The sequence below is a fragment of the Peromyscus leucopus genome, chromosome 20, assembly GCF_004664715.2.
Source record: "Peromyscus leucopus breed LL Stock chromosome 20, UCI_PerLeu_2.1, whole genome shotgun sequence".
Classification (NCBI taxonomy): domain Eukaryota; kingdom Metazoa; phylum Chordata; class Mammalia; order Rodentia; family Cricetidae; genus Peromyscus; species Peromyscus leucopus.
Genome location: NC_051080.1, coordinates 2,944,254 through 2,970,001, shown reverse-complemented (window position 1 = coordinate 2,970,001; position 25,748 = coordinate 2,944,254). Strand labels below are relative to the sequence as shown.

Genomic DNA, 25,748 nt, shown 5'->3' with positions numbered 1-25,748 from the left:
TCTGCTCTAGAATTTATGCCCCAGCCATCTTTCCTCACTGGTGCTCAGACACGGTTTAAGAATTTTTCAGTTAGCTATCCGTAGTGGTGCACGCCTTTAATCCCAGCACTCAGGAGGCAGAGGCAGGTGGATCTCTGAGATCCAGGACAGACAGAGCTACACAGAGAAACCCTGTCTTGAAAAACAAACAAACAATTTTTTTTTTAGTTTTCCATAGCACAATCCAGGTATGCGTCTGTCCCTCCAACATCTCCCATATTCCTGCTCCCGTCTCACTGTTCTCCATTTGTGGTTCATGGCAGTTTGATAAATACGATGTCGAAGCTGTGTTTTTGTTTTGTGAAGCCTGTTTATCCTGTTGCGGAGGCTTTCAGATCCTTATGGTCTTAGAATACCTTTATATCTTTTAAATTAGTCAGGGATCGGTGAGATGGCTCAGTGGTAAAGAAGCTGGCCACCAAGGCGGACTGCCAGAGTTCAATTCCTGGACTCACCTAACCGGATTCCCATGAGTTAGAGCACACACGTGTGCAACAGCACACACACAAAGTAAATGTGCAAGTGATTGAGTGCCCACACTGCCTTTTAAAAAGCATTTTAATCTATCTTATTAGAAATTATATTTAAGAAAATTTAAAGATACTTATTTGTGCATGTATTTTAAACTTCCACATGCTCATATGCTAAAGTCCTTTGCTGTCTTGTACCCACAGTTCTTAAACCATGAATGATGGCAACATGCATTATTCTTTGCCAAACTTTGGACCCCTTGGCTATAAGATCTTCCAAATGTTGAAATAAAGTATTAAAACTCTTAAAAAGTCTTCAAATATAGCAAAGATTATCAGCCCACAGTATTCCCTCGGATGTTTATAAGAAAATAAGAATGATTAAAGTAGTTATCCTATCAGTGTTATCATCAAATAGTTCTGACCTGGTTGGGAGGGAGGGTGGTTGGATAGACCTCAGGGACCACTGGAAGTCCTCAGATCACATTTTAGGAATCACTGTGCTAAGGGAAAGGAAACATGAGAGGAGAATGAAATAGAGAATTTAAAACCACTTATGTATTTATTATATTTCAAACAGCCAGTGGTCACAAGCCTGTAGGTATCTACAGATTTGTGTGGAGAATGCAGGGTCCGTCCATAAAGTCCAGAGCACCCAAGAGCTATTCTTCTAGAAAAATCTATAGAAGCCACGTTTCTTAAGTAGCTATGGTGTGGCCATCAGAGAAGAGCCAGGGCACTTAGTTGGTTGAAAAGAAGAATTTTGAAAATAAGAAGTAAGTCCTGCTCATTTCATAAACCTGATTGGATCCTAGGAGTTAATAGAGCCATGGCCTTGGGACAATCGGTTTTTATTAAATAGAATTAAATTTCTTTGTCAAATAAAATGTCTTTTTTTTTTGGTTGTTTCGAGACAGGGTTTCTCTGTGTAGCTTTGCGCCTTTCCTGGAACTCACTTGGTAGCCCAGGCTGGCCTCGAACTCACAGAGATCCGCCTGGCTTTGCCTCCCGAGTGCTGGGATTAAAGGCGTGCGCCCCCACACCCGGCTCTAAAATGTCTTTCTTTAGGTGACGATTAGCTCACAAGACAGTGTCAGTGAGACATGGCCACTTTGCAGTGGTAATCAGACTATACGCCATGTAATCTAGTTATGTCTACTGTATACAAAGCAGTCCAAGAGGTACAGAGATTTAAAAAAAAAAAAAAAAGGCATTGTGCCCTTAAGGAGCTTGTCGATGATTTCCAAGGAGATCTAACAATAAAAAGGCCGATGCACCTGGAGAGGGGTCTGAGTGCTGTGCAGAGTTAGGGAGCTGACGTGGAGAGCAGCAGGCTGCACCCTGGGAAGGAGGCGTGTACTGGCAGTGGAGAGCGAGAGTCCTGGAGGAGGGCTGCCTGCCTGGCGCACATTTGAGGGAAGCAGTGAAGTTGAGGAAAATGCAGTCCATCTTGGAGGAGGCTTGCCTGCCCGTCCAGGGTTCAGATTATCAGAGATGGCTGTGGGAAATAGCAAAGATGCTCTTGTTTTTGTTTGTCCGTCTGTCCTTCTAGTGAGGCCCTCAGATTTTTGTGCCTCTGCACAGTTTATTAGGTTTCTCTTCTATCCACTCACAGTCGCTTTTGAATGTGCCTTTACCGTAACTTACCCAGCCCAAAGCCGCTGCCCCCAGCTATTCCCTGTGTTTATCAGCTAATATTTCCCCACCCCAAACCGTTCTAGGGCTGAGTGCCCAGTGGTTAAGTACCCCTCTACAGCTCACATAGACCCCACATTGTTTCAGACTCTCCAGCCTTGCGCTTTCTCAAACCTGCCTCCCCTGCTTGGACTCTTCCTTCCTGGAGCCAGGCCGTCTCAATGTGGCCCTCCACATTGTGGAGCAGCAGTCTGCAACAGAAGTGCTAAGCCTTCTCAGTGTGGTCCTTGTTACTGTTGAGACGGGGTCTTGATGTCATTGCCTAACGGGATCACAAACCTGTGATCCTCCTGCCTCGGCCTCCTCAGTTCTGGGATGACAGCATGTCCAGGTTTCATCTTTGTATCTTAAGACACCATCTTCCAGCCAGTCGTTTTTACCAAACTGTCTGTGGTGAAGGACTAGTTTCTATTTTTTCCAATTGTTCATGCACTGGTACTATTGTAAAACGTAACAATGAATTTCTAGAAAAATTACCATATTCTCTGATGTTATGACAATGTTAATTGCCATGAAATTTCCTAGTGTTCATCCGTCCTACTGTAATCCAGTAAGTTTTGTGTTAGCATTGATCTGTGAATGTTGCGCTCAGCGCACACAGTGAGTAGAGCAGGTTCAGGGGAAGGAAGCAGTCACCCGAGGAGGGTGCCCCAGGAAGCCTGGAGTGAAGTAGAGAGGCCCTGATCCAGTGCACAGTGGACAGCACAGACTGGAAGAAGGAAGTGTAGGAGCTGACCACGTGTGTGCCCGTACAGTGCCAGCTCTCACTCACAAACCCTCTCGGGGTTGGTGTGGGGTGGAACAGTGAGGTTACTGAGAGATGGTGCTGAACTCAGCCTCTTCCACACAGCCAGCGTGTGGCATCTACGTGGTCCGCAGTGGCATCTCCGTCACATAGGTGGCAGGGACCTATGACTCTAATTTCCTTTCTTTTTTACTTTTTCTTTTCCTCCTTTTTTTTTTTTTTTTTTTTAAACTTTTGTGGTGCGGGTAGAACCTGGGCAAGCACTGTTCCTGGGCTGCACCCCTAGCCCTGACTGAGTTTCTTCATGTGGCTCCAGGGACAAAATTCAGACAGGTTTCAGAAGTTTGTGGGTTCCTTAGAGCCGAGTCAGGAAAAGACCACACAGCAGGTGAATAGAGTTCTTCAGAGAACATCAATCCCAGGGACGGGGGCTTTGTCCGTCACAGGGAGAGACGGGAGCTAGGGACACTCGAGCATAGAACCAGAAATAGAATTTTTTTTTTTTTTTGGTTTTTCGAGACAGGCTTTCTCTGTGTAGCTTTGCACCTGTCCTGGATCTCGCGCTGTAGACCAGGCTAGTCTTGAACTCACAGAGATCCGCCTGGCTCTGCCTCCTGAGTGCTGGGATTAAAGGCATGCGTTGTTGACAGCACAGAGAACGTATGTCGACTCAGCCGTCATCTTAGCAGAACATTAGGCCTAAACGCTAAGGCAAAGCTCCTGTTGCAGTTTTGAGTTGTGAAAGTTCCCTCAAAAACCTTACTTGGTAAAGCTAGTCCCACAGAGCAGTGAGCATGGTCCTGGGTCAGTCGTTTAACAAGCTGCTCTCTTAGAGAAGTGCTTCTCACGCTGGGCTTTCCTCTCCCTGGGAACACAGGAATACTTTGCAATCTATCAGTTTTCAGGACCCGGATCCCCTAACCTTTAACCTATATAGAGTTGTGCCTGAGATCAAGCCCTGTGGCCCAAAGTTCCCCGGTGTCTGTCCCCTCTGTGTGTGTGTGTGTGTGTTGGTGTGTGTGGGGGTGTGGGTGTATGTGTGTGTGTGTATGTGGTATGTGTGTGTGGTGTATATGTGGTGTGTGTGTGTGTGTGTGTGTGTGTGTGTGTGTGTGTGTGGTGTGTATGGTTCCCCCCACTTCCCTTTTTAGAAGCTCCATCTTCTCATCCTAGGCTGCTTGTATGGTTCATTTCCTCAAGGATGCCAGATAAAAGGAAAATTGAATGTATCGGTGCCTACAAAATGTTCTCTAACACAGGAACCCCAGCTCCTCTGTGAGACTTTCTCGGTTCATCTCTTCCTTCTATGTGTCTGTTAGGAGTACAGTAATTACGAAGGTTCTGGCGTGTTGTGAGTTCAGGACTGGGTTACTGTGAGGGGAACACATATGTCACAAATAAAAAATGAGGTCATACTTTTTTTCAAATGAAAACAAGTCCAAATGACCGCTTCCTTTGACATCGAGAACACTTTGTCAATTAGATCATGTTGCAGACTCCCAGTAAACTAAGGGGGCTGTCTGCACCCTTAAGACTCATCAGCGTATTTAAAGCACGCACTGTGATAAAATGGTTTTATTTTAAAATGCTGACAGTAATGGAAATAGAACATGGTTTTGAGTGTTCCCTTTTCTGCTGTGTTAGCTGTCTTAGGAGAAAGAGTAACCATTGTCCCCAGGCTTGTTCATAACACACTTCCTGGGGGCCTCGGCGGTCGGGGAAGGGGCTGCTTCCAGCCAGGTAGCATGTCCATGGGCTAGCAAGTTCCCTGCTCTCAACAGGATGCAAAGGGGAGTGGATTTGCCAGCTGACAGATCCTTCTACTACATCTGACTGGTTTGCCGTGTGGGTTTTGGCGTATAACTTGGAAAGAGTTCAAAGAATTGAATGACATTATAACACAATTCTTTCCAAGATTATATTTGCATGGATAAAGCTTCCCAACACTTAAAATGGATTATTATAGGATGGGCGTGGGTGAGCCCTGTCTCCTTCTACTCATAAGTAATCCCGTCAGCAAACAGTAAGCACAATGAAAAATAGCCATCTCATCAGTTAATAACTGCCTTTAAGTCACCTGCTTGTCAAGTGTATACTGCGTGTGTAGTGTGATCAATTACATTCATAAAATTACAATAAAAACTGAATATGAGAGAATTTGAAGAATATCTTCGGGACTCATCATCACAGAAAAAGTTTTAAGGTTGCCTATTTATAATTTTTTGATGCAGAGCAGTATTCAGTGGTAACCAGTAAAACACATTTAAGCATAAAAATTCACTTTCATAAAATTTTGGAGGAAATGTGCAATAAGAGTATGTGTTGATAAAAAGGATAAAAAGAAATGAAAAACTTGATAAAGAGTCTTACTTGAAAATGTGAGTGCTGGGAATTATGTAATTTACAACTAACTGAATTAGGAAATAAATTATTCACAACCACTTACAATTCTGATTTTAAAAGATGTTGACTTCAAAGTGGAGGAGGTTTGTATCACGTGCCAGCTGACTAAACCGCGGCATTTTGTGGTGGTATCAGAGCTCCAGACAGGTACACATGGAGAGAGGGCCAGAGGTGCTGGCGCCTCCAACGACTTTTGCTAGACCCGCTGTGGAGTCTTGGGCACTGTTTAAAAGCACTTTCTGTGAGAGCTGGTAGTAAACACATACCAAAAACAAACAAACAAACAAAAATCCTGTTATTTGTGTGCAGGCTAGATGGGCAGCCATGATTCCGGGTGTGGGGGGCGCGGGATGTGATTAAGAGTTAATTGATGCAGGGTAATAGACCTGCAGGGGTGCGTCGGGCTGCTGGCTGGTCTCACACTCTCTCCCTCTCTCTCTCTTTCTCTCTCCCTTGCCCTCTCTCAGTCGCTGCTGAGCATCCCGGGCTCACCCTTCCTCTCCCGCCACAACAGCAAAAGCAGCATCTTCAGCTTCCGGGGCCCCGGGCGGTTCCGAGACCCCGGCTCGGAGAACGAGTTCGCGGACGACGAGCACAGCACGGTGGAGGAGAGCGAGGGCCGGCGCGACTCGCTGTTCATCCCGATCCGGGCCCGCGAGCGCCGCAGCAGCTACAGCGGCTACAGCGGCTACAGCCAGTGCAGCCGCTCGTCGCGCATCTTCCCCAGCCTGCGGCGCAGCGTCAAGCGCAACAGCACGGTGGACTGCAACGGCGTGGTGTCGCTCATCGGGCCCGGCTCGCACATCGGGCGGCTCCTGCCTGAGGTGAAAATAGATAAGGCAGCTACGGACAGCGTAAGGAAGTACACAGTGGACCAGGCTAGGCATGGCAGTCTCTGCTCCTGCACCCGCCCGCCTCTGGGGCTGCCCTCCATTCTGATTAACGCCCCTGCCCCGCCCTCCTTCCCATCGGCCCCTTACTCCCCGTAATCTCCCCTTGCTCCTTTCCTTTAGACTTTGCTTCCTTTCCTCCTGCCCCGCCTTCCTTGTTTCCGGGGCTCCTTTTATTTAACCCCTTTCTCTTCCCCTCCACCTGGGTAAATCTGCCCCCCCACCCCCGCTGTGATGGAATGAAACTGACCGGTTGCCACCACCAGCGACCTAGTCTGAGCCAATCTGAAGTCATTGCTTCTCTTCCGTCGTCCCTTCCTACTAGGAAAACAGCTTCGAATTTAAAGACCTTACTGCTTCTATTTTTTAAAATACTATTTTTTGAGTAATTTTCTGCCTCTCTACAAGGATGAGATGTGATTTTTCCAAAGAGGATTATTCATGCAGTATGTTGGGGTAGAGGTTGTACCAGGCGAGCGAGGCCAGCGGTTGAGACCAAGAGAGCACTGGACCCAGAGTCTCAGAAAGGATCAGGATGGGAAGAAGTGAGGAGAGGGGGAAGTGGGAGGTTGGGGGGAGGGAGGCAAGGGAAGCCGAAGATGAGTTTTCAGGCTCGGGAGCAGTAGGCATGATAGCTTTAGAGAATCGTTTGTCTAGGGGCTCAAAGGTCCCCTCTTTGGGAAAAGCCATGTCTTAGCGTTTCTTTAAATTCTAAGCTCTTTTTAAGGTTTTCAGTTACTATACCTCAGTAATCCTAACCATTCCCACCTCCAACTCGTGAAGGTCTCCCATGCCTCTGCAGCTGGTGTGAGCCCTGAGGCGGCATGCGTCCGTCGTTCTAACCACTCAGTGTCTAACCGCATGAGGACAGCAGCCCTTTAATTAGCATGACGCATGTGTGAAAGAACTGGATAATGGGGGGTGAAATATTTCTGAGTGATCTGTATTAGGACTTTAGGGCAGTTGTTGGCTGTACAGATAACAATCCACAAGATAGGCCTGGCATGTGTAGCTTAATGGAAGACAAGGCATTTGGCGTGCAGCCGGCCCTGGGTTTCCTCTCCAGCACCACACACTAGGTGGAAGAAAATGGAAAAGAAAAAAGTTCAAGTGAGTTTGAATGTGTCTGAGGTTGCCTCATCTCTCTTTCCTTTAAAAGGACAGTGCCATGTCCCGTAGATTCTTACGAGCTGCAGATGTCCCCTTCTTTCTGTGTCGTGGCTGTTGAATTTGGTGCTGGGATCCGACCAGGGTCTTCTCCATAGGGGCTCAAACCTCCCCCACTGAGCTACCCCTCTAGACCAGCCTATAGATTATTTTTAGAAGTGTTATCCTCTGAAGACCCAGTCCTCTTCCTCCAGTTAGTTCTAACATGGTCTCTATTCGCTGAGCTAGCTGGCTGTTGCCCTTTTGGAGACCTGATTATTTAAGTTATGATGACAACTAATGATGAATGTGACTCAAGTCCTCCAGCCCAGAGAGCCGGCCAAAACAAACAAAGATATCACCATTATATTACACTTATTTTTGTATTGATTTTCATTCCTAGGGTAAATTGTGGGCTTTATACCTAGATAGTTAAAGACTCTGGGAAAACAAACAAGAATTGGTATCAGTGGAAAGTCAGGATAGGTCATGTGGTGGTACCGTTGGGGCAGCTCAAAAATGCAAATATTCAGAGCTGAATTTTGTTGTACTGGGAGGCTTATGATTTATAAGCCAAATAACAAAGCTGATGTTTTCCCCAAAGAAAAGGGATGCGATGTCCTGACAGTTGGCTCAGCTCGGGTTTGGTTTTATTGAGTTGGCTTGGGTTTGGTTAGGCTTGGTTTGGTAAGATTTGGTTGGATTTGGCCAGGTTGGGTTTGGTTAGGTTGTTAGGTTGTGTTGTGTTGTGCTTGGTTAGGTTTGGTTGTGTTTGGTTAGGTTTGGTTTGGTTGTGCTTGGTTAGGTTTGGTTGTATTTGGTTAGGTTTGGTTTGGTTGTACTTGGTTAGGTTTGGTTGTGTTTGGTTAGGTTTGGTTTGGTTGTGCTTGGTTAGGTTTGGTTGTGTTTGGTTAGGTTTGGTTGGGTTGTGCTTGGTTAGGTTTGGTAGGGTTGTGTTTGGTTAGGTTTGGTTGAGTTGGGTTTGGTTAGGTTTGGTTGAGTTGTGCTTGGTTAGGTTTGGTTGAGTTGGGTTTGGTTTGGTTGTACTTGGTTAGGTTTGGTTGGGTTGGGTTTGGTTGGGTTGGGTTGGGTTTGCTTAGGTTTGGTTTGGTGAGTGGCTTCTGTCGTACTGTGTGGGGAAAATTTTTTAGGTTCAGTTAAGCAGATGGCTGTGGAGTACAGCTTCATTTCCTCTGTACCGCGGCCTACAGAGTTCCTCCTGGGGGCCTTTGGAGGAGCCTAGTGTCTGGTACCACAATAGGCACTTAGGAGGTTCTTTAAGTGGCCCTGAGTGATAATGGTGATAGAATGGAGGTCCCAAGGCCAGGAGATCAGAGCTCCAACGTGACAGGAAGAGGCAGTAGGCAAGAGCATATCATTGTCAGCGTCTTCATAACCAGCAACACTGTTTTATTAGAAGCCATAATGCTTCAGTTAGGGCTGGTTGTTTATGGTGTGGGAAAATGGGTCAGTTGCATTAACAGCCCATGAAGAACCAGACAAAGTAGGATGCATCGGCTCTGGAGGATACGGTCAAATCCACATAAAGACAGACATAGAGGGGAAGGTCAGAGAAGTTGCCTTTGGGATGAGAAGTTATTGGTTATTTTTCCCTTCCTTGTGATTTTCTTATTTATGTATCTACAGCTGCCCATATTTTGTGTGTGATACTGGACGTCTAACCCAAGACCTTGCACATTCTGAGCGAGTGCTCTATGACTGAGCTACATTTCTTTCTAGCCCTTGGGTTTTGTTTGTTTGGTTGCTTGTTTTGAAACAAGGTTCCCGGTGTGGTTCCAATTGGCCTTGTTCTCAGTGTGTAACCCAGGATGGTGTTGAATCAATATCCTGCCGCCTCACCCTCCTAGCACTGGGCCTACAGACATGCCACCACACCTTACTACCGCTCAATTTTTGTGACCACTCTGTGAAGCAGGTCATTTCTGTCCTCAGAGAAAGATTTGGTAACTTGTGTATGTGTATGTATAAGTGAAACGTGAACCAAGGTCTCCTAAAGCCCAAGAGATCTTTCTGACAGCTAGACTATTAGCTTCTTTGCAAAGCTGGAGAAATACTTACTTTTCTTAAAATGGCATATTAATACTTTTATGTTAAACATTATCATTTTAATTATGAGCTTTAAGGTATTAACTACTCGTCTGGCAGCCTAGACCCAATAAATAGTCACCGCCTCTTTGGGCTGAGCTATAGTGACCCTACTGTTAGACATGTTGGATTGTGCCTACAGCCGAGAATGAACCTGTCTCACACGGACTCACGCTTCATGGACTGGAATAGGAGCCACCGCCGGTGGCACACCAGTGTCCTTGCTTAGGACATCACATGTGCACTTTTGTTCTTAGTTCAGTTAAGAAATGCAGTACTCTGCTTAAAACAACAAAAGGAAGGGGGCTGGAGAGACGGCTCAGAGGTTAAGAGCACCAGTTGCTCTTCCAGAGGTCCTGAGTTCAATTCCCAGCACCCACATGGTGGCTCACAACCATCTGTAACTCCAGTTCCCGGGGATCTGATGCCCTCTTCTGGATTCTGCAGGCATTGCGTGCACATACTGCACAGGCATGCATGCAGGGAACAGCCGTACACATAAAATAAATAATAATTTTTTAAGAAGACTTGAGACATATCATAGGTGTCTCGGAAAAACATTCACACCCTCATTAATTATGGGGTTGGTGTTGAATAATGATTTTTTTTCCGCAGTTCAGGAATTTTTACACTTGTTTTTTGCTGAAGCATAGGAGGAGGAGATTTTTCTCTCTGAACTGGAAAAGTAACTTAGAATCTTTGCTTTCTCATAAAGAACACAGGTGCCACCAGCACCCAGAAATCCCATGTAACACCGAAATCTGTTGAGGCAGATTGCAAATGCCCAAGCTTTATCTCCCCGAGAGAGGGCTGCGGCTATTGTCTTCATTGTTAGTTAAGCAGCCTGTCCCGGATTCCACAGTAGGGAGAGTTAGGACATGGATGCAAAGCTTTCTCTACCATGTGTCCTGACTCTAAAGCCCAGGTTCCCCGTTTACTCATGTGACTCTGGGAAACTAGATCCTTTGGCCCATTTTCTTCTCTGTAAAACAACAATGTCAAAAACAAGAAAGCAGCAGATGAGGGCCTTTGCTGTGGGCTACTGTGAAGGTTAGATGTGCCGACCTTGGTGTTGAGGTGTTCATAGAGCCTGTATCTCCCCATGTGGTTTTCATGCTCCCTTCTCGCTCTTTTAGCCCCAAGGATAGAAGAATTGAGTGGCCTGACTTAGGAAGGGTGGGGCTCCTTCTAAGACTATAAAGGTCCTTTGAGAAAAAGAGATTATTATAGACTTATTCCAAAGCAGAACCCTGCAAGAACTGTAGAAATGTTTGAATGGGAGATTGGGTTGATGGTGTAATGGTTCTAAGAAAGCACCTGGCAGATGAAGTTCAGTTGTGAATTCCTTGTGAGAGGAATTTAGAATCTTATGAAGTGGGAGCTTCCTTGGGCAGATCTGGAGAAATGTGGGCAGAACCGGCCACTTACAGAAGTAGCAGTGTCTCCATGGGAAGGCCTGCAGTTCAGGAGGCTGGACGCCAGTAGCCAGGCACCCTGAGAGACTTCGGATTTGGGTTAGGAGGGATGGAGCTAACTTATGCTGAGTTTAGGGTTGGTTGTGGTTGTGGTGGTGGTGGTGTGTTCCTGGGATTCTGAGATCATATGTATGCTGGGGAAGCACTGAGCTCATTGAGCTGGAATTCTAGACTCCTTTACCTTCTTTTAGATGGGGTCTCACTGTGTAACCCAAGCCTTGAGCTCACGATCCTCCGTCCTCCAAGGACTGAGTTTACAGATGTGTACCACAGTGCCTGACCAACGCCCAGAGGTCAACAATCCACCCCCCTCCCCCAGCCCAGTGACTCTCAACTCCCAAGTGATAGAGTTGACTGCAGCTTCTAGCATGGGTCACTTCCCAGAATCCCTAGCAGAGCCCTAGGAGGTAAGCCCATTATAAAGCTACTTTACCTGCTGGGCGGTGCTGGTGGCATACACATTTAGTCCAGAGCTTGGGAGGCAGAGGCAGGCGGATTTCTGTGAGTTTGGGGCCAGCCTGGTCTACAGAGCGAGTTCTAGAACAGCCAAGGCTACACAGAGAAACCCTGTCTAAAAAAAAAAAAGTTGGTTTCCCTGGAGCCATCTCCCATCCATCGGTGTCTGTGGTCTGACTGTAGAAGCAGCAGCCAACCATTGCTCCTGAGGGTGTAACGTTGCTCAGAAAGTGGCATAGCGTTGTCTTGTGATCCTGGTACACACACAAGAGAACTGAAGCGTGTTAACACAACACGGATACATGGATATTCACAGTCGTAGTGATCGGAAAGCAGAACACCCAAATGTTCATCACCTGATGGACAACAGGCGTTCCAGCACCACGAAAAGGGGTTGTTCGACTGTTAAGGGGAACGAGGTTGTATGTACCATGGATGGAACACAGAGATAGACCGAGTGAAGCAGCCAATTGTAAAAGATTATTATACGACTCCATTTAATGAAAAGAGGCAAATCCACAGGGGTAGAAGTCGGCTTTGATTGGCAGTCTAGTGGAGAGTGGAGTCAGGAGTGACTGCTGACGGGCACAGATGTTGTTGGGCAGTTTCAGTCTGAGTTGATGTCGTCGTCGGAGATGGAGCCTCCACCTCTCAGTCAGTCTGAGTGGATAAAACACTGGAGTCTTTATCTGCAAGTGGACAGTGACAGATTGCATGTGAGAACTTAGAGCTGTGATTGGCCAAAGGACTCAAGCCCCTGGATTATGACAGACAGCCCAGGGAGCCAGCCTCATTGACTACTCCCTGAATTCTTGCCTCAGTTGCTGCTAAGGTCCAGCTTTACCAGAGTAAACTGGTCATACACCGCAGTCAGTCACGTGGGCCGTTCTGCCCCCAGTTTCTCAGCCAGCAGCTTCCTGTGCCAGTGGCCCTGGCCTGGAATCGGCACATCAGGAGCCCGCTCTCTGCCCAGTGAGGCACCCCACTTCTCGGCATGCCTGAGTCTCTGACAGAATACAAATGGCAGCAAGTGACTGTAGCACAGTCTGAATTTACAGCCCGCGTCCTTCCTTTGGTTGGCCTTGACTGTTCTGTAATTCACGTAACAGTGACTACTTCGTCACATACTCTGCGGCCCATATTCCTTGTCAAAGCGTTCCACTGTTCGCTGGTTTGAAAGGATGTGGAGGGACTGTCCGACAGCCAAGGATTGTTCCAGCACTCTCTATGTTAGGACTCCGCCCTCCCCTGAGGCGCCTCCTGAACTCCAGGCAGTGCCTCTGATTGGTCTTACGGTAGCTTAGTTCCCTTTCATGGTGTAGACTCGTGAAATACCTGTTTTTGATTCAGCTTCCTTCAGTCAACAAGGTGTTTCTGTTTTAAGATATATCCAGGTGTGTAGTTCATTACAGCCAGGTGGTGTTTCAGTCCATAAATATGACACATAATTCAACTTGTCTCCACTTTGCAGCTAATACAAATAAGCTTGCTATGAGTCTTCTTCTTCTTTTTTAATTGAAATAGATTTTTTTTAAAAGACAATCTATTCTGATTATGGCTTCCCTCCCCAACTCCTCCTACCTCCCCACCTCCCAAATCCACATCCTGCCTACCTCCCCACCTCCCAAATCCACATCCTGCCTACCTCCCTACCTCCCAAATCCACATCCTGCCTACCTCCCCACCTCCCAAATCCACATCTTTTCTTTCTCTCATTAGGAGATAAACAAGCATCTTTAAAAAAAAACAACAACTAATGATGAAATTACAAAATAAAAACAAACCAGAATAGGATAAAACAAGAAAAAAGCTCAAGAAACATATACAGATGCAGACACACACACATTCACACACACAGAAATCCCATAGAAACATAAACCTGGAAACTATAACATACACACAAAGGACCTGTAAGGTCAAAACAGAACAGAACAAAAGCATACTTAGATAAAGCCCTCACAAAGCATTATGAGGCAAAGACCCTCCAAAAATGCTATTGAGTTCCTTTTGTGTTGGCCACCTACTACTGGGCATGGGCCTGCCCTAAGGAGTGGTTTGTGTATGCAGTAAGACTCTTGGAGAAGAGAGTTTTTCATTTGTGAGCAGTTATCACTTGGAGCCTTGGGCGAGCTCCTGGGTGAGGTCTGTGTCCTCTTCCCCTCTCAGCACTGGGACCCCATGAGGCCGACCTGCAGAGGTCCCGTGTCTGCTGCCACAGTCTCTGTGAGTTCCTGTGTGCATCTGTCCTGCTGTGTCTAGAGGCCTTGTTTCCTGGTGTCCTCCGTCCCCTCTGGCTCCTACAGTCTTTCCAGCTCCTGTTCACAGGGTTCCCTGAGCCCTGAAGGGAGGGAATTGATGGAAACAACCGGTTCAGGACTTGGAGTTCTGAGGTCTCCCACTCTCTGCACATTGTCCAGCAGTGGGTCGCTGTATTTGTTCCCATCTACTGCAGGAGGATGCTGATGATGGCTGAGCAAGACACTGACCTATGAGTGTAATAGATGTTGTTACGATTCATTTTGTTGCCACATTCCTTTAGTAGGACAGTAGTATTTGGCTTTCCCCTAGGTCCCTGGCCTATCCAGTCTCAGGTTCTTGGCCACCTAAGCAGTATGAGGGATGGGTTTCATTTCATGAAATGAGCCTGAGATCCAGGCAGACACTGATTGGTCAGCCTCATAAGCTTTGTGCCAGGATTGCCATAGCATGTACCTCGCACGTAGGCCACCGCTGTAGATTGGAGGGTTTGTAGCTGGACTGGTGTTGACCTCCCTCCTTTGGCGGCATGCAGAGTATCTTCCAACACTATGAACACTCGCCCACAGGGGTGAAAGCTCTAGACGGACAGCAGCTTGACTTCTCCACGTTCGGTGAGTTGTGTGAGCGTTGTCTTTAGCAAAAGGACCTTACCATCAGATGGTGGAGGGCAGCCAGTAGCCTTGGCAACAGCCTAGGTTGTTTTGGCCTTCCCATGGAGCCCCTTTGGCCCACAATTAGATTAGATATAACCCATTCCCAGTACTGGGAGCTTCATTTGGTAATGAGAGACGTCCAGTTGGGCCTCCATCTCCCCGTTACTTGGCAATTCCGTTTAGATCACTTTAATACATGTTTATATTTGAGGAAGCTTCCACTGTGTTAGGTTTCCACAGGACCCCTCAAATGGCTCTTCATTTTAGCTACCCCACCCCCACTCCCTCCCTGACTTCCCTCCTTCCTTCCCCTTCCTGTTTGATCCTTCTATTCCAGTTCCCGCTTTCACTCCATCCATAACTCTCTATTTCCCCTTCCTAGGGTGATCCAATTCCCCCCCCCCAACCTTACTCTATACCTAACCTCTGTAGTTATATAGACTGTAGCCTGGTTGTTGAAGACTTAACAGCTAATATCCTCATATAAATGAATACATACAATATTTGTCTTTTGGAATCTGGATTACCTCATTCAGGATGATTTTTTTTTTTTAGCTCCATCCATTTACTTTCAAATTTCATAATTCCATTTTTTAACAGCTGAATAATATTCCAATGTGTTGGTGCACCACATTTTCTTTACCCATTTGTCCATTAATAGAATCTAGTCTGTTTCTGACTGTTCTGAATAGAGCAGCAATGAACATTGCCCAGCAAGTGTCTCTGTGATAGGATATTGTGGTAGTGTGAATGTAACTGGCCCCTGAAATCTCATAGGGTGTGGCACTATTAAGAGGTGCGGACTTGGAGTGGGTGTGGCTTTTTGGAGAAAGTATGTCCCTGGGGGGCGGGCTTTGAGGTCTCTTTTGATCAAGCTTCCCTCAGTGTGTCTGTCAGTCGACTTCCTGCTGCCTTCTGGTCAAGATGTAACCAGCACCATGTCGGCCTGCACACCACCCTGCTCCCTGTCATGGTGATAATGGACCAAACCTCTGACACTGTAAACAAGCCACCCCAATTCACTGTTTCCTTTATAAGAGTCGCTGTGGTCATGGTGTCTCTTCACAGCAATAGACACCCTGACTAAGGCAGAGGTAGAATCTTTTGGGTATGTGCCTGGGCACTGTAACTGGGTCTTGAAGGAGATCTAGTCCCAGCTCCCTGAGGACCACCACACTGCTTTCACAGCAGCTGAACAAGTTGGCGTCCCACCAGCAATGGATGAGTGTTCCCTAACCCCACATCCTCACATGCATGAGCTGTCATTTGTGTTATTGGCTTTTCTGACTGGCGTAAGATGAAATCTCAAAGTAGTTTTGATTTTCATTTTCCTGATGACTAAGGATGTCGAATATTTCTTTCAGTGTTTCTTCTTTTGAGAACTCTGTTTAGATCTGCCCTCTATTTTTAATTGGCTTGTTTTCTTGATATCCAGATTTTTAATTCTTTAGTTGGTAAAAAACGAAGACTCTTTCCCCATTCTGCAGGCTGCCCCTTTGTCTGGAGGATGGCGTCCTTTGCTGTGCAGAAGCCCCTCACTTTGGTGAGGTCCCATGTACTAACTGTTGATCTTAGTGCCTGTGCTGTCAGTGCTGTGTTCAGAGAGTCTCCTCCTGTGCCGCCGAGTGCAGACTATTCACTGCCTTCTCTTCTGTCAGGTTCAGTGTGTCTTGTTTTATGTTGAGGTTCTGATCTCCTTCAGTCGACTTACTGCCAAGACTTCAAGTACTGCAATCAAATAGATCTGGAGAGAGTGGGTAACTTTGTCTTGTTCCTGATTTTAGTGGAAATGCTTTGAGTTTCTCTCCATTTAGGTTGATATTGACTGTGGGCTTGCTATAAATTGACTTTATTATATTGAGATATGTCCCTTGTATCTCTAATCTCTCCAGGACTTTTATCATGAATGGGTACTAGATTTTGTCAAAGGCCTTTGCATCTAATGAGATGAGCATGTGGTTTTTGTCTTTCAATCTGTCTATATGGTAGATTACACTTATCAGTTTATGTATGTTGAACCATCCCTGCATTTCTGGGATAAAGCCTCCTTGATCATGATAAATGATATTTTTTATATATTCTTGTATTTAGTTTGCAAGTATTTTATTGAAAAGTTTTGTATCTATGTTCATAGGGGAAATTAATCTGTAATTTTCTTTCTTTGTTAGGTCTATGTGTGGTTTAGGTATCAGGGTAACTATGACCTTGTAAAAAGAACTGGGCAGTGTTTCTTCTGTTTCTATTTTGTAGAATAATTTGAACAGTATTGGCATTAACTCCTCTTTGAAGGTCTATGCTTTGAATTCTGTGCTAAAACCATCTGAGCCTGGGCTTTTTTGGTCGGGAGACTTTTAATGACCATTTCTATTTCCTTAGGGTTTATAGGTCTGTTTAAATTGTTTATCTGATCTTTATCACTGCCTGGGGGACCAGCCTCCAGCAGTGCAGGGCTCAAAGGGAATCCACAGAATCTGTATGTCTTACATGTTTTTTATCTGATGGGGTTAAGGGAGAAAGACACACACTCTTGATGGTTTCCTTCAGACATTTTCTTTATTCTTCTGCATTCTCTATTCCTGTTCTCATTCTTGATATTTTCCTTCTAGCCCATTTTAACTCTCTCTCTCTATTCTTTTTCTTCCAGCTTATATACCCCAGCAAAATCTTTCAGGCAATATAAAAACTACAATGTGGTTACATTATTTTTCAAGTGAATAATTATAATGAATACAAGTAAAAAACAGCATGTTTTCTATATCCCTTACATGATTAAACATTTTTTGTATTACAGGTGAAAACAAATTATCCCAAGAACCCACGTACATTCATACCCAAGCAATTTGTTATAGAGTAATTGTGTAAGCAAGTAAGGTGTTCTTCTTAGTCAGGTCTTTTGCTGGCAAGCTGAGTTTTACAGTTACAAAGAAAGGGCCAATTACTTTATTATCTTGAAAGGTAATCTTATAAGGAATCTTTAAGGAATCACAAGCCTAAACTTTTATATATGAAAAAAAGAATCAATTTACTCTATTTTAAATCTTTGGGGTGCATACACACTTATCAATAGTTTTTTTTTTTTTAATATCAAGAGATTGAGGTAAAAAAAAATGGGTACAAGGAATTAATCATCACCTTTGGTCATCAGCCAATCCTAGCAAGAAAAGTGTGTCAGCTAGTAATAATTGGGCTGTTTTGTTCTTGTTCCCTGACCTTAAAGAGTTCCTCACTCAACTGTGTGCCTTTCTAAGACTTTAGATTATCTTCTTGGATTTTTCACCTCAAAGCTATTGGACAAAAACATCTTAGTCTAAGTTATTCTCAGAGCTTTGTTTCAGCTGTGACAACTCTGAAACCTGTGAACACATCTCCCAACACTAAGGTTAAAAGAATTTAAACTAGCTGGGCCACTGGAACTCAGTTGTTTTTCTTAATCGTTAACCTAAGCCACAGTCTATAGGGCTCCTCAGTAGAAGCTCATGTGTTCTAGCAGAGTGGCACTTCCTTGTTAGATTTTTTTTATCATCAAAACTCTAAACTAACATTATTATTATTATCAGTTAGACAGTACAGTTAGGAAAGAAATCATCTTCCTAATAATCCACAGGTGAAAATGCCCAGTAGAACAGGATGTATCCAAGAGATAAACACACTACATTACAGGCAGTGGGGATCTCCCCACACCCATTCACACTATGCCAGATACCAGAGAAAGATACAGCAGATATGGGAAGGCACAGCAGAAGCAAAAGACATTCCTGGGTCTGTGGTCTTGGGGTCTTGCCTATCCACCTCCTGGTGGGCTGACACCTTGAACTTAAATTGCCACCTGCTGCTCCTCTGACATGGCCACAGCAGATCCTGACTCAACTTTGGTAGGTGGTATATATCAAGGGAATTATCCATTTCTTTTAGATTTTCTAATTTGGTGGAGTACAGGTTTTTAAAGTATATTCTCATAATTCTCTGGATTTCTCCTTTTTGTCTCTAATTTTGATTTTCTCCCTCTTTTAGTTAGTTTGGTCAAGAGTTTGTAAGTCTTACTGATTTTCTCAAAGAACCAATGTTTCATTGATTTGTTTGTTTGTTTTTATTGATGTCATCCCTGAGTTTATTTCTTGCCATCTACTCCTTTTGGGCATTATTTCTTCTGTTTGTTCTAGAGTGTTCAGGGGTACCATTGGAACATCTTTTTCCATCTCTGTACCCTGAGGTGATATCTGTCCTTGATGTTAAGATGTGTTTCCTGGATGCAGCAGAAGGATGGAGCCTGTTTTCACTTCCGTTCTGTGTCTTTATATTGGAAAATTGATGTTGAGACTTACCAGCGAGCAGTGTTGGTTAAGTGTTGTGTCTTGGGGTTCCCCCCGCCCTGCCCCTCTTTCAACCTGTTTGTCAGAGATTGTTTATTCCTTATGTTTTCTTGAGGGTGATCAACCTTTCCAGGTTGAGTTATCCTTCTTGTGCCTTCTGTAGACTACATACTACTTAAATTTATTGTTGTTGTTGTTGTTGTTGTTTGTGTGTGTGTGTGTGTGTGTGTGTGTGAGAGAGAGAGAGAGAGAGAGAGAGAGAGAGAGAGAGAGAGAGAGAGATAGCTTTCTTTTTCCATCTATTATGATTGAAAGTTTTGCTGGGTATAGTAGTCTGGGCTGTCATCTGTGGTCTCTTAGAGTTGTAGAACATCTGTCCAGTCCCTTCTGGTTTTTAGACTCTCCACTGAAAAGTCAGGTGTTATTATAATAGGTCTGCCTTATATGTTACTTGGTCCTTTTTCCTTGCAGTTTTTAATATTCTTTCTTTGTTCTGCATGTTTACTATTTGGATTTTTATGTGTCATGGGGACTTTCTTTTCTGCTGTTTGGTGTTCTGTATGCTTCTAGTACCTTGATACACACCTCTTCTTTAGGTTAGGGAAATCTTCTATGATTTTTTTGTTTGTTTGTTTTTTTGGTTTTCCGAGACAGGGTTTCTTTGTGTAGCTTTGCGCCTCTCCTGGAACTCAATTGGTAGCCCAGGCTGGCCTCGAACTCACAGAGATCCGCCTGGCTCTGCCTCCTGAGTGCTGGGATTAAAGGCGTGTGCCACCACCACCCGGCTTTCTTCTATGATTTTGTTGAAAGTATTTTCTGTGCCTTTGGCCTGGGTTTCTTCTCCTTCCTATATTCCTATTATTTGTAGATTTGGTCTTTTCATAGTGTCCCAGATCTTCTGGATGTTTTGTGTCTGAATGTTTTGTTTGTTAGGTTTTTTTTTTTTTAGATTTAACTGAGGTGTCCATTTTTTTCTATTTTGTCTTCAGTGCCTGAGATTCTCTCTTCTGTATCTTGTATTCTCTTGGTGAGGCTTTCCTCTGAGGTTCTTGTTTGAGTTCCTAATTTTTCATTTCCAGTTTTACTACAATTTGGGTTTCCTTTCGTGATTTCATTTCCACTTTCATGTGCTCAGCTCTTTTCTTCATTGCATTTCACTGGTTTTTTGTGTTTTCATAGATTTCATTCATAGCCTCTTTAAGGTCCTTGAGCATATTCATAAGAGCTATTTTGAAGTCCTTATCTTGTGCTTTATCTACATCGAATTTCTCAGGGCCTGCTGTAGTAGGTCTGCTGGGCTCTGGTGGAAATACTGTCCTGGTTGTTACTGATTGTGTTTTTAGGCTGGAGTCTAGGCATCTGGGTCTGGGATGACTGTGGTTCTAAGTGTTGATTTGGTCTTGCCTTGGTTGGTTTCTGTTGCCCTCTCAGACTTAGTCCCTGCTGGGTGTGGTCACTGGGAATCCTGGGTAGAACTTGTTTCTGGGTTTGGGGAGCTGATATGCAAGAATGGGGATGGACTCGAAGGGTGGGGAGATGGGGGTGAGGGGCTGAGAGGGTACATGAGGGAAGGAAAGCTGTGCCTGCCAGAAGAATCTGTGGGTCCACAGGGAAGACAGGCCCATGCTAGTGGTTGTCACAGAGCTAGGGATAAGCCTGGGTAATTGATGTTGAAGAACAGGACCATGGCCAGCTGGTTTCCAGGGAGAAACAGGGATGGGTGAGAAATGCAGGCTGTGGGGAGGATTTGCTTAGTCCCTGGGGATGGGGCAGAGAGGAAGGAGCGCCACAGTAGGTATTCTACAAACCTGGGGATAAGACTGGGGAACTAGGAGAGTGAAGATCCCACCTGGTTCCAAGGCCAGTGTGAAGCCTGTCTTGAGCCCTGGTGAGGCTGGGGCATGCAGTGACCGAGGCAGTCGAGTGTGGGAATGCATATAAACTCTTTAGTGCATTGTTTGAGATCTCTTGACCACCGTTAACTCATTTTATTGAATTGTTGCTAGTTTCTTTGATGCTCTAGATATAGGTCCATTATGACAAAATCCAACATCAATTTTCATTTTGTGATATTGCTTTCTGCATCTTGTTCAAGAACTCTGCCTCTGCCTTCAATGTTATGAAAATGTTGTTGACAGCTTAATGGCTTTTGGTTTCATAGTCACATCTCGGGTCTTCTCAAATTAATTTTTGTATATGAAGTGAAGTGAGGATTAACCTGATGGATCCTCAGTCTTTCAGCACCACTTGTGAAGGCTTTCTTTTCCCGTCATGTTGGAACCTCAGGCAAACGCGTCATTTCATGCACTGTGAGTCATGTCTAGCGTCCGCTCCGGCCCCTGCATTCTCTCTGATTCTGTCAACGCATGCTAGCCTTGTTCATTCCCACCTGTGAGAAGTTTTGAAATGGGGTAGTACAAATCTTTTAAACAAAACTCTGTGTGCATTTAGAGGTGTATGACGGATGTCCTTCAGGAGGTTATTTTAACATTCTCAGTCTTTCTAAAGATTCATTTTTCTTTCTCCAGCCTTTACATGTCCTTAATAATTTCAGAAACATCAGTTTCTTCTGAAAAGCCTTGAACTTTGTTAGGCATTACACTGAACTGGTGAGTCTATTTGAAGAGAGAGGACATCTTAATTTTAGTATCAGTGGACATCATTTATCTAGTATAAATAAAAATATACTCCTTTATTTAAGTCTCCTGAAGTATCTCTCAGGAAAGTTGCATAATTTATCATGAGAGTCTCACATATTTAAATAGTTTTATTCTATATTACCATAAAGATGCAATTTTTAGAGCTTTATTTTTGAAGAATTGCTGGGATATAGAAATACAGTAGATTTTTCCATTCTATACATTGTAGCATCTTGGTTCTATTAGCTGTGGAGGGTTTGGAGGAAATTTCATAGAGTTTCTATATATACAATAATATTTTCTGTAAATAGCTGCCGTATTTACCTTTTTATTTTCTTTATTGCACTAGCCTGGACTTCAGATTCAGCTCATAGGAGTGATGAGAGAAGACAGCTTCTTTCCTATGTTAAAGGAAGCGTTTCACGTCTGACCAGAGGTGTGGTGCTGTCTCTCTCTGGTCGGGCTGATGCTGCCTGTTCCCTTAGGTTTGTTCAGCTACAGGGTCACAGAGGTGTTTGATTTTAGATGCTGGTTTTCCGTGTCTGTGAAGTGATCTTATGCATCCGCTTTGTTCTCAGTCTGACGACACTCACTTCCCTGTACCCTCTCTCTGGTCTCCTTCCATTGGCCAGAAGGAGACAGGAATAACAGTTGTTCTGACTTAATAAGCTGGAAGGTCAACTTTTCGTGGTTTATGGGAGATTTTTAAACAACAGCCAAGACTGGGAGTAAAGAGCACGTGGCGTGAGTCCAGTCCGCGGCCCTGCAGAGGCAAGAATGTGGGCTTCCTTAGCGGGGATCCTCAATGATGGCCCAGTGAGCTCACTCCATCTTTTAGACTCTGCTTTCACTGATCTTGGTTTTTAAGGTCATTACTAATATATTCTGAAGAAGTTGTATGTAGATGTAACATACCACCGTAGTTGTATCTTGTTTTATACAGATGCAGAAAAAACTAAGATACCGAAACCATATTATATGTAATTTCCCATTCCTTAGTCGTCGTTTGGTTCTTTGGGAGAGAACATTCTGAAAACCATCTGTCATATACCCTGTAGATTGATCGAAGGGTCAACTCAGTAACAGTCTAGAATCAATCCAATGGCAGAAGTAAGTGTCTAATATACAGAGCCTTTGTATGTTCATTTTCACATGATTATCATTTCTGCAGTGTAGTAGGTTAATCTGATTTCTTAAATGTTCTATCAGAATGGAAACTATAGCAAAAAGTGGCTCCTCAGAGAAATGTGCATTTATCTGAGATAATGGGTCAGTCATACTTACATACACAGATGTTTTTATAGTACTCAGTTGGAATCCCCAAGGAAATCAGTTCTTCATCCTCTCCATTTCTTCTGTGGCTCTGCTGCACAAACAAATAAGGCCCCCGTGAACCAAATGTCGGTCGGTAAGACAGTGTGAGTCGTCGGTAAGACAGTGTGCGTCGTCAGTAAGACAGTGTGAGTCGTCGGTGTGAGTCGTCGGTAAGACAGTGTGCATCGTCGGTAAGACAGTGTGAGTGTCGGTAAGACAGACAGTGTGCGTCAACACTTTGATGAGATAAATGTTGTCTTCTGCTAGGAATTACCTCTGCCGTCTTTCAGATCTAAAGCGTGTAAGGACCGAGGGGTCTGGGGAGCTCCTTAGAAGTGTTTGATTTCCAAGACAACCAAGATCATTTTGGAACTGATCTGGCATGCTTCTCTCGACTCATATGAACATGTCTTTTCCTGTGCTGGAAATGGTGACTGTCTGTCTAAGCCACCACGGAAGGAGCAGGAAAGACCACAGAGGCGGCCTAATTCAGGACAGCATGGTGGCTGAAGAGGTGGTTTTTAAACCATCCACTGAGACCGGTCTGCTGTAGATGTCTCAAAGCATAATCCAGGGGCAGTAAGAAACTCATCCCTGGGGGCTGGAAAGGTGACCGCTTTTCCAGAGGATCCAGGTTTGAGTTCCAACACCCACGTGGCTTCTCACAGCTGCCAGTAGCTCCAGTTCCAGAGGATGTGATCTCCACAGGCACCAGTCACATACGTGGTACACAGACATGCACACAGGCAAAGCACTCACATCCACGTTAAAAAACGATGGAGGTGATGGTGGTGGTGGTCCTAAACTCGGCTGCAGCCCAGTACACCACTATTAAGCATTAAACAAATATATTTTATAACAACACAGTGATGTATTTACCATCTATATTTTATTTGGTTGGGAAATTTAAACATTGTAATTTAATTAAATGTGTTTTTTTTGTTTTTGTTTTTGTTTTTTGTTTGTTTTCAAGACAGTATTTTACTATGTAGCTCTAGCTGTCCTGGAACTCACTCTGTGGACCAGGCTGGCCTTGAACTCACAGAGATCTGCCTGCCTCTGCCTCACTAGTGCTGGGATCAAAAGCGTACGTCACTACACCCAACATAAAAATGAGGTGTTTTTTTTTTTTTAATTGGCCACTTTCAAATGTCCAGAGGAGCATATGGTACAATTAAGATCAGTCTTCTCTCATTTTCTTCTATGGCTTGGAGAGGGCTTAGAGCCCCGGCTTCCTAACGCTTAGCCAGGCTGATATTTGCTCACCATTTAGAAGGGCTGGGCATGGCACTTCTCCAGGCAGAAGCAGCATCTGGGAAGGAGCTCAACCTCCCGAGTTCCGGGTGGAGGTGAATTTGACTTATTTTGGCAATAGAGCAACTCCAGCCAGATGTTGTGGCTATAAGGTGAGGCCGGGAAGACAGGGTTGTGGTGCCCCAGGGTGCGGTTTCCTACTTCATGCTTGACCAGATGAGGTATTCAGGTCCCAGCCAGAGTAGCAGTTCATTGAAGATTTGATTAGATATGACCCATGGCCAACTTATGCATTCTGTTTCTTAAAGTGAGTAGGATTATAGGGTCAAGTAGTTTGTTTTAAATGTCTTAGGGAGCAGGACCTAAATCCAGTTAGAAAGTGGTTACCATCAGGATGTCTTGCCGGCCGGTTGTTAACTGTAGCTCACAGACCAGATGCCAGCGTGGAGAGGGGAGGTAGGCGTGGAGTCTGCCCCTGGCTGCTGGGAGAGGTAGGAGAACACAGAGTTGGGTGGGTAGGGAATCGGGAGAGCGGACCTGGGAGAAGTTGGGAAAGGGAGTACCCATAATCAAAGCACATATGGGATTCTCACAGAACTAAGAGACAATGTTCAAGACTTTAAGAGAGCGATGCAGATCACAGGGCTTTTGCTCACACCCTGGACTGTCAATCCAGTGGGACCCAAGCCTTGCGTACCAGACTTCACTCACCCCGTTTTGCTTTGTTGTATTTCTTTGTTGTTTTAGGCAACAACCGAAGTGGAAATCAAGAAGAAAGGCCCTGGGTCTCTCTTGGTCTCCATGGAGCAGCTAGCCTCTTACGGGCGGAAGGACAGGATCAACAGCATCATGAGTGTCGTCACCAACACGCTAGTGGAAGGTATGCGCCCGGGTCCCTGTCGGAGCAACCCATCTGGGAGTGTGTCGTGTGCGTGGCAAATGAAACCCTGCCCCTCGATGTGAGCTTTGCAAAACTCTGAGCCTTTGCAATAGATCTTACTAAACATAGAAACCAGGGCCACAGCCTGTCCTCCCGAAGCCGCATTCAGAGACTCAAATAAAGGCCTAAGGTCTGCCTCCAGCATCATACAGAGGCGAGAAGGATGGAGGAAGGGCACGGAATGGCTGGAGGGTCCCTAGAGGCTCCAGTGAAACTGTCCTGGGTAGATGCTGTGGGTAGAGCGGCACATTCCACGTGATGGAGTCCCTTCCTGGCCTTGGCCTCACAACATCCTCTTTTCCCCTCTAGTGACTTGCAGCCCTTTAGATGTTTTCTGAAGGAACACATTCTGTGCATTTGATGGCCCCTAATTCTGCCACTCTCCAGACACCCCACACACCCACAGATAACGTGTGATGTGTGACGAGATAAACCCCAAACCAAGAGTCCCTCCCCAAGACTTTGTGCCACAGGGGAAAAGCCGCTACTTTTGAATCCTAACTGGTTTCCAGTGATGTCGCTGTGCTGACTTCTCCGGGCTCCATTTTCTCCCTGACACAGCTTGGCCTACCATGGAACTGCTGAGAATTTTCCTTTAGGCCATGGTACCTCTGGCGATCACCACTCTCTCTGCAGTCCTGTATGTATCCCAGGCTCCTCTTGGAGGTGAATGCAGTGACTAGGATCCCTCACATGGGAGTCCCATTTCTGTGAGGATTTTCTTCATCCGGTGCTGCTTTCCCTTTAGATAGCTATTCTCAGAGTACACACACAGTCTCAGTGCTAACCGTGATCCTTGAGATGATGGCACTTAGGAGGGTCCTGCTCGCCACAGGACGTGTGCGCGCGTGCGTGTGTGCGTCCATGTGTGTGTGTGTGTTGGGGTATGGGTGCCATGGAAAGAGAATTCCTAAGAAACCCCTGTAGGAGTATTGTTACCCCCAGAAAAAAAAA

General features: G+C 45.1%; 1 protein-coding gene across 8 annotated transcripts in view; it reads left to right on the top strand.

The window, feature by feature from the left end:
• The window catches only part of Scn8a (sodium voltage-gated channel alpha subunit 8), a 184,150-nt gene that overhangs the window by 105,952 nt on the left and 52,450 nt on the right, over positions 1–25,748 (top strand). For 4 of the 8 annotated variants that reach the window (XM_037197355.1, XM_028874539.2, XM_028874542.2 and 1 more), the window contains exons 12-13: positions 5,820–6,176; positions 24,602–24,734. In XM_037197355.1, coding sequence (XP_037053250.1) covers positions 5,820–6,176; positions 24,602–24,734 — 490 coding nt within the window. Of the gene's footprint in view, positions 1–5,819; positions 6,207–24,601; positions 24,735–25,748 lie in introns of all 8 variants that reach the window. The other 4 variants (XM_028874541.2, XM_028874535.2, XM_028874538.2 and 1 more) reach the window with 1 other exon arrangement.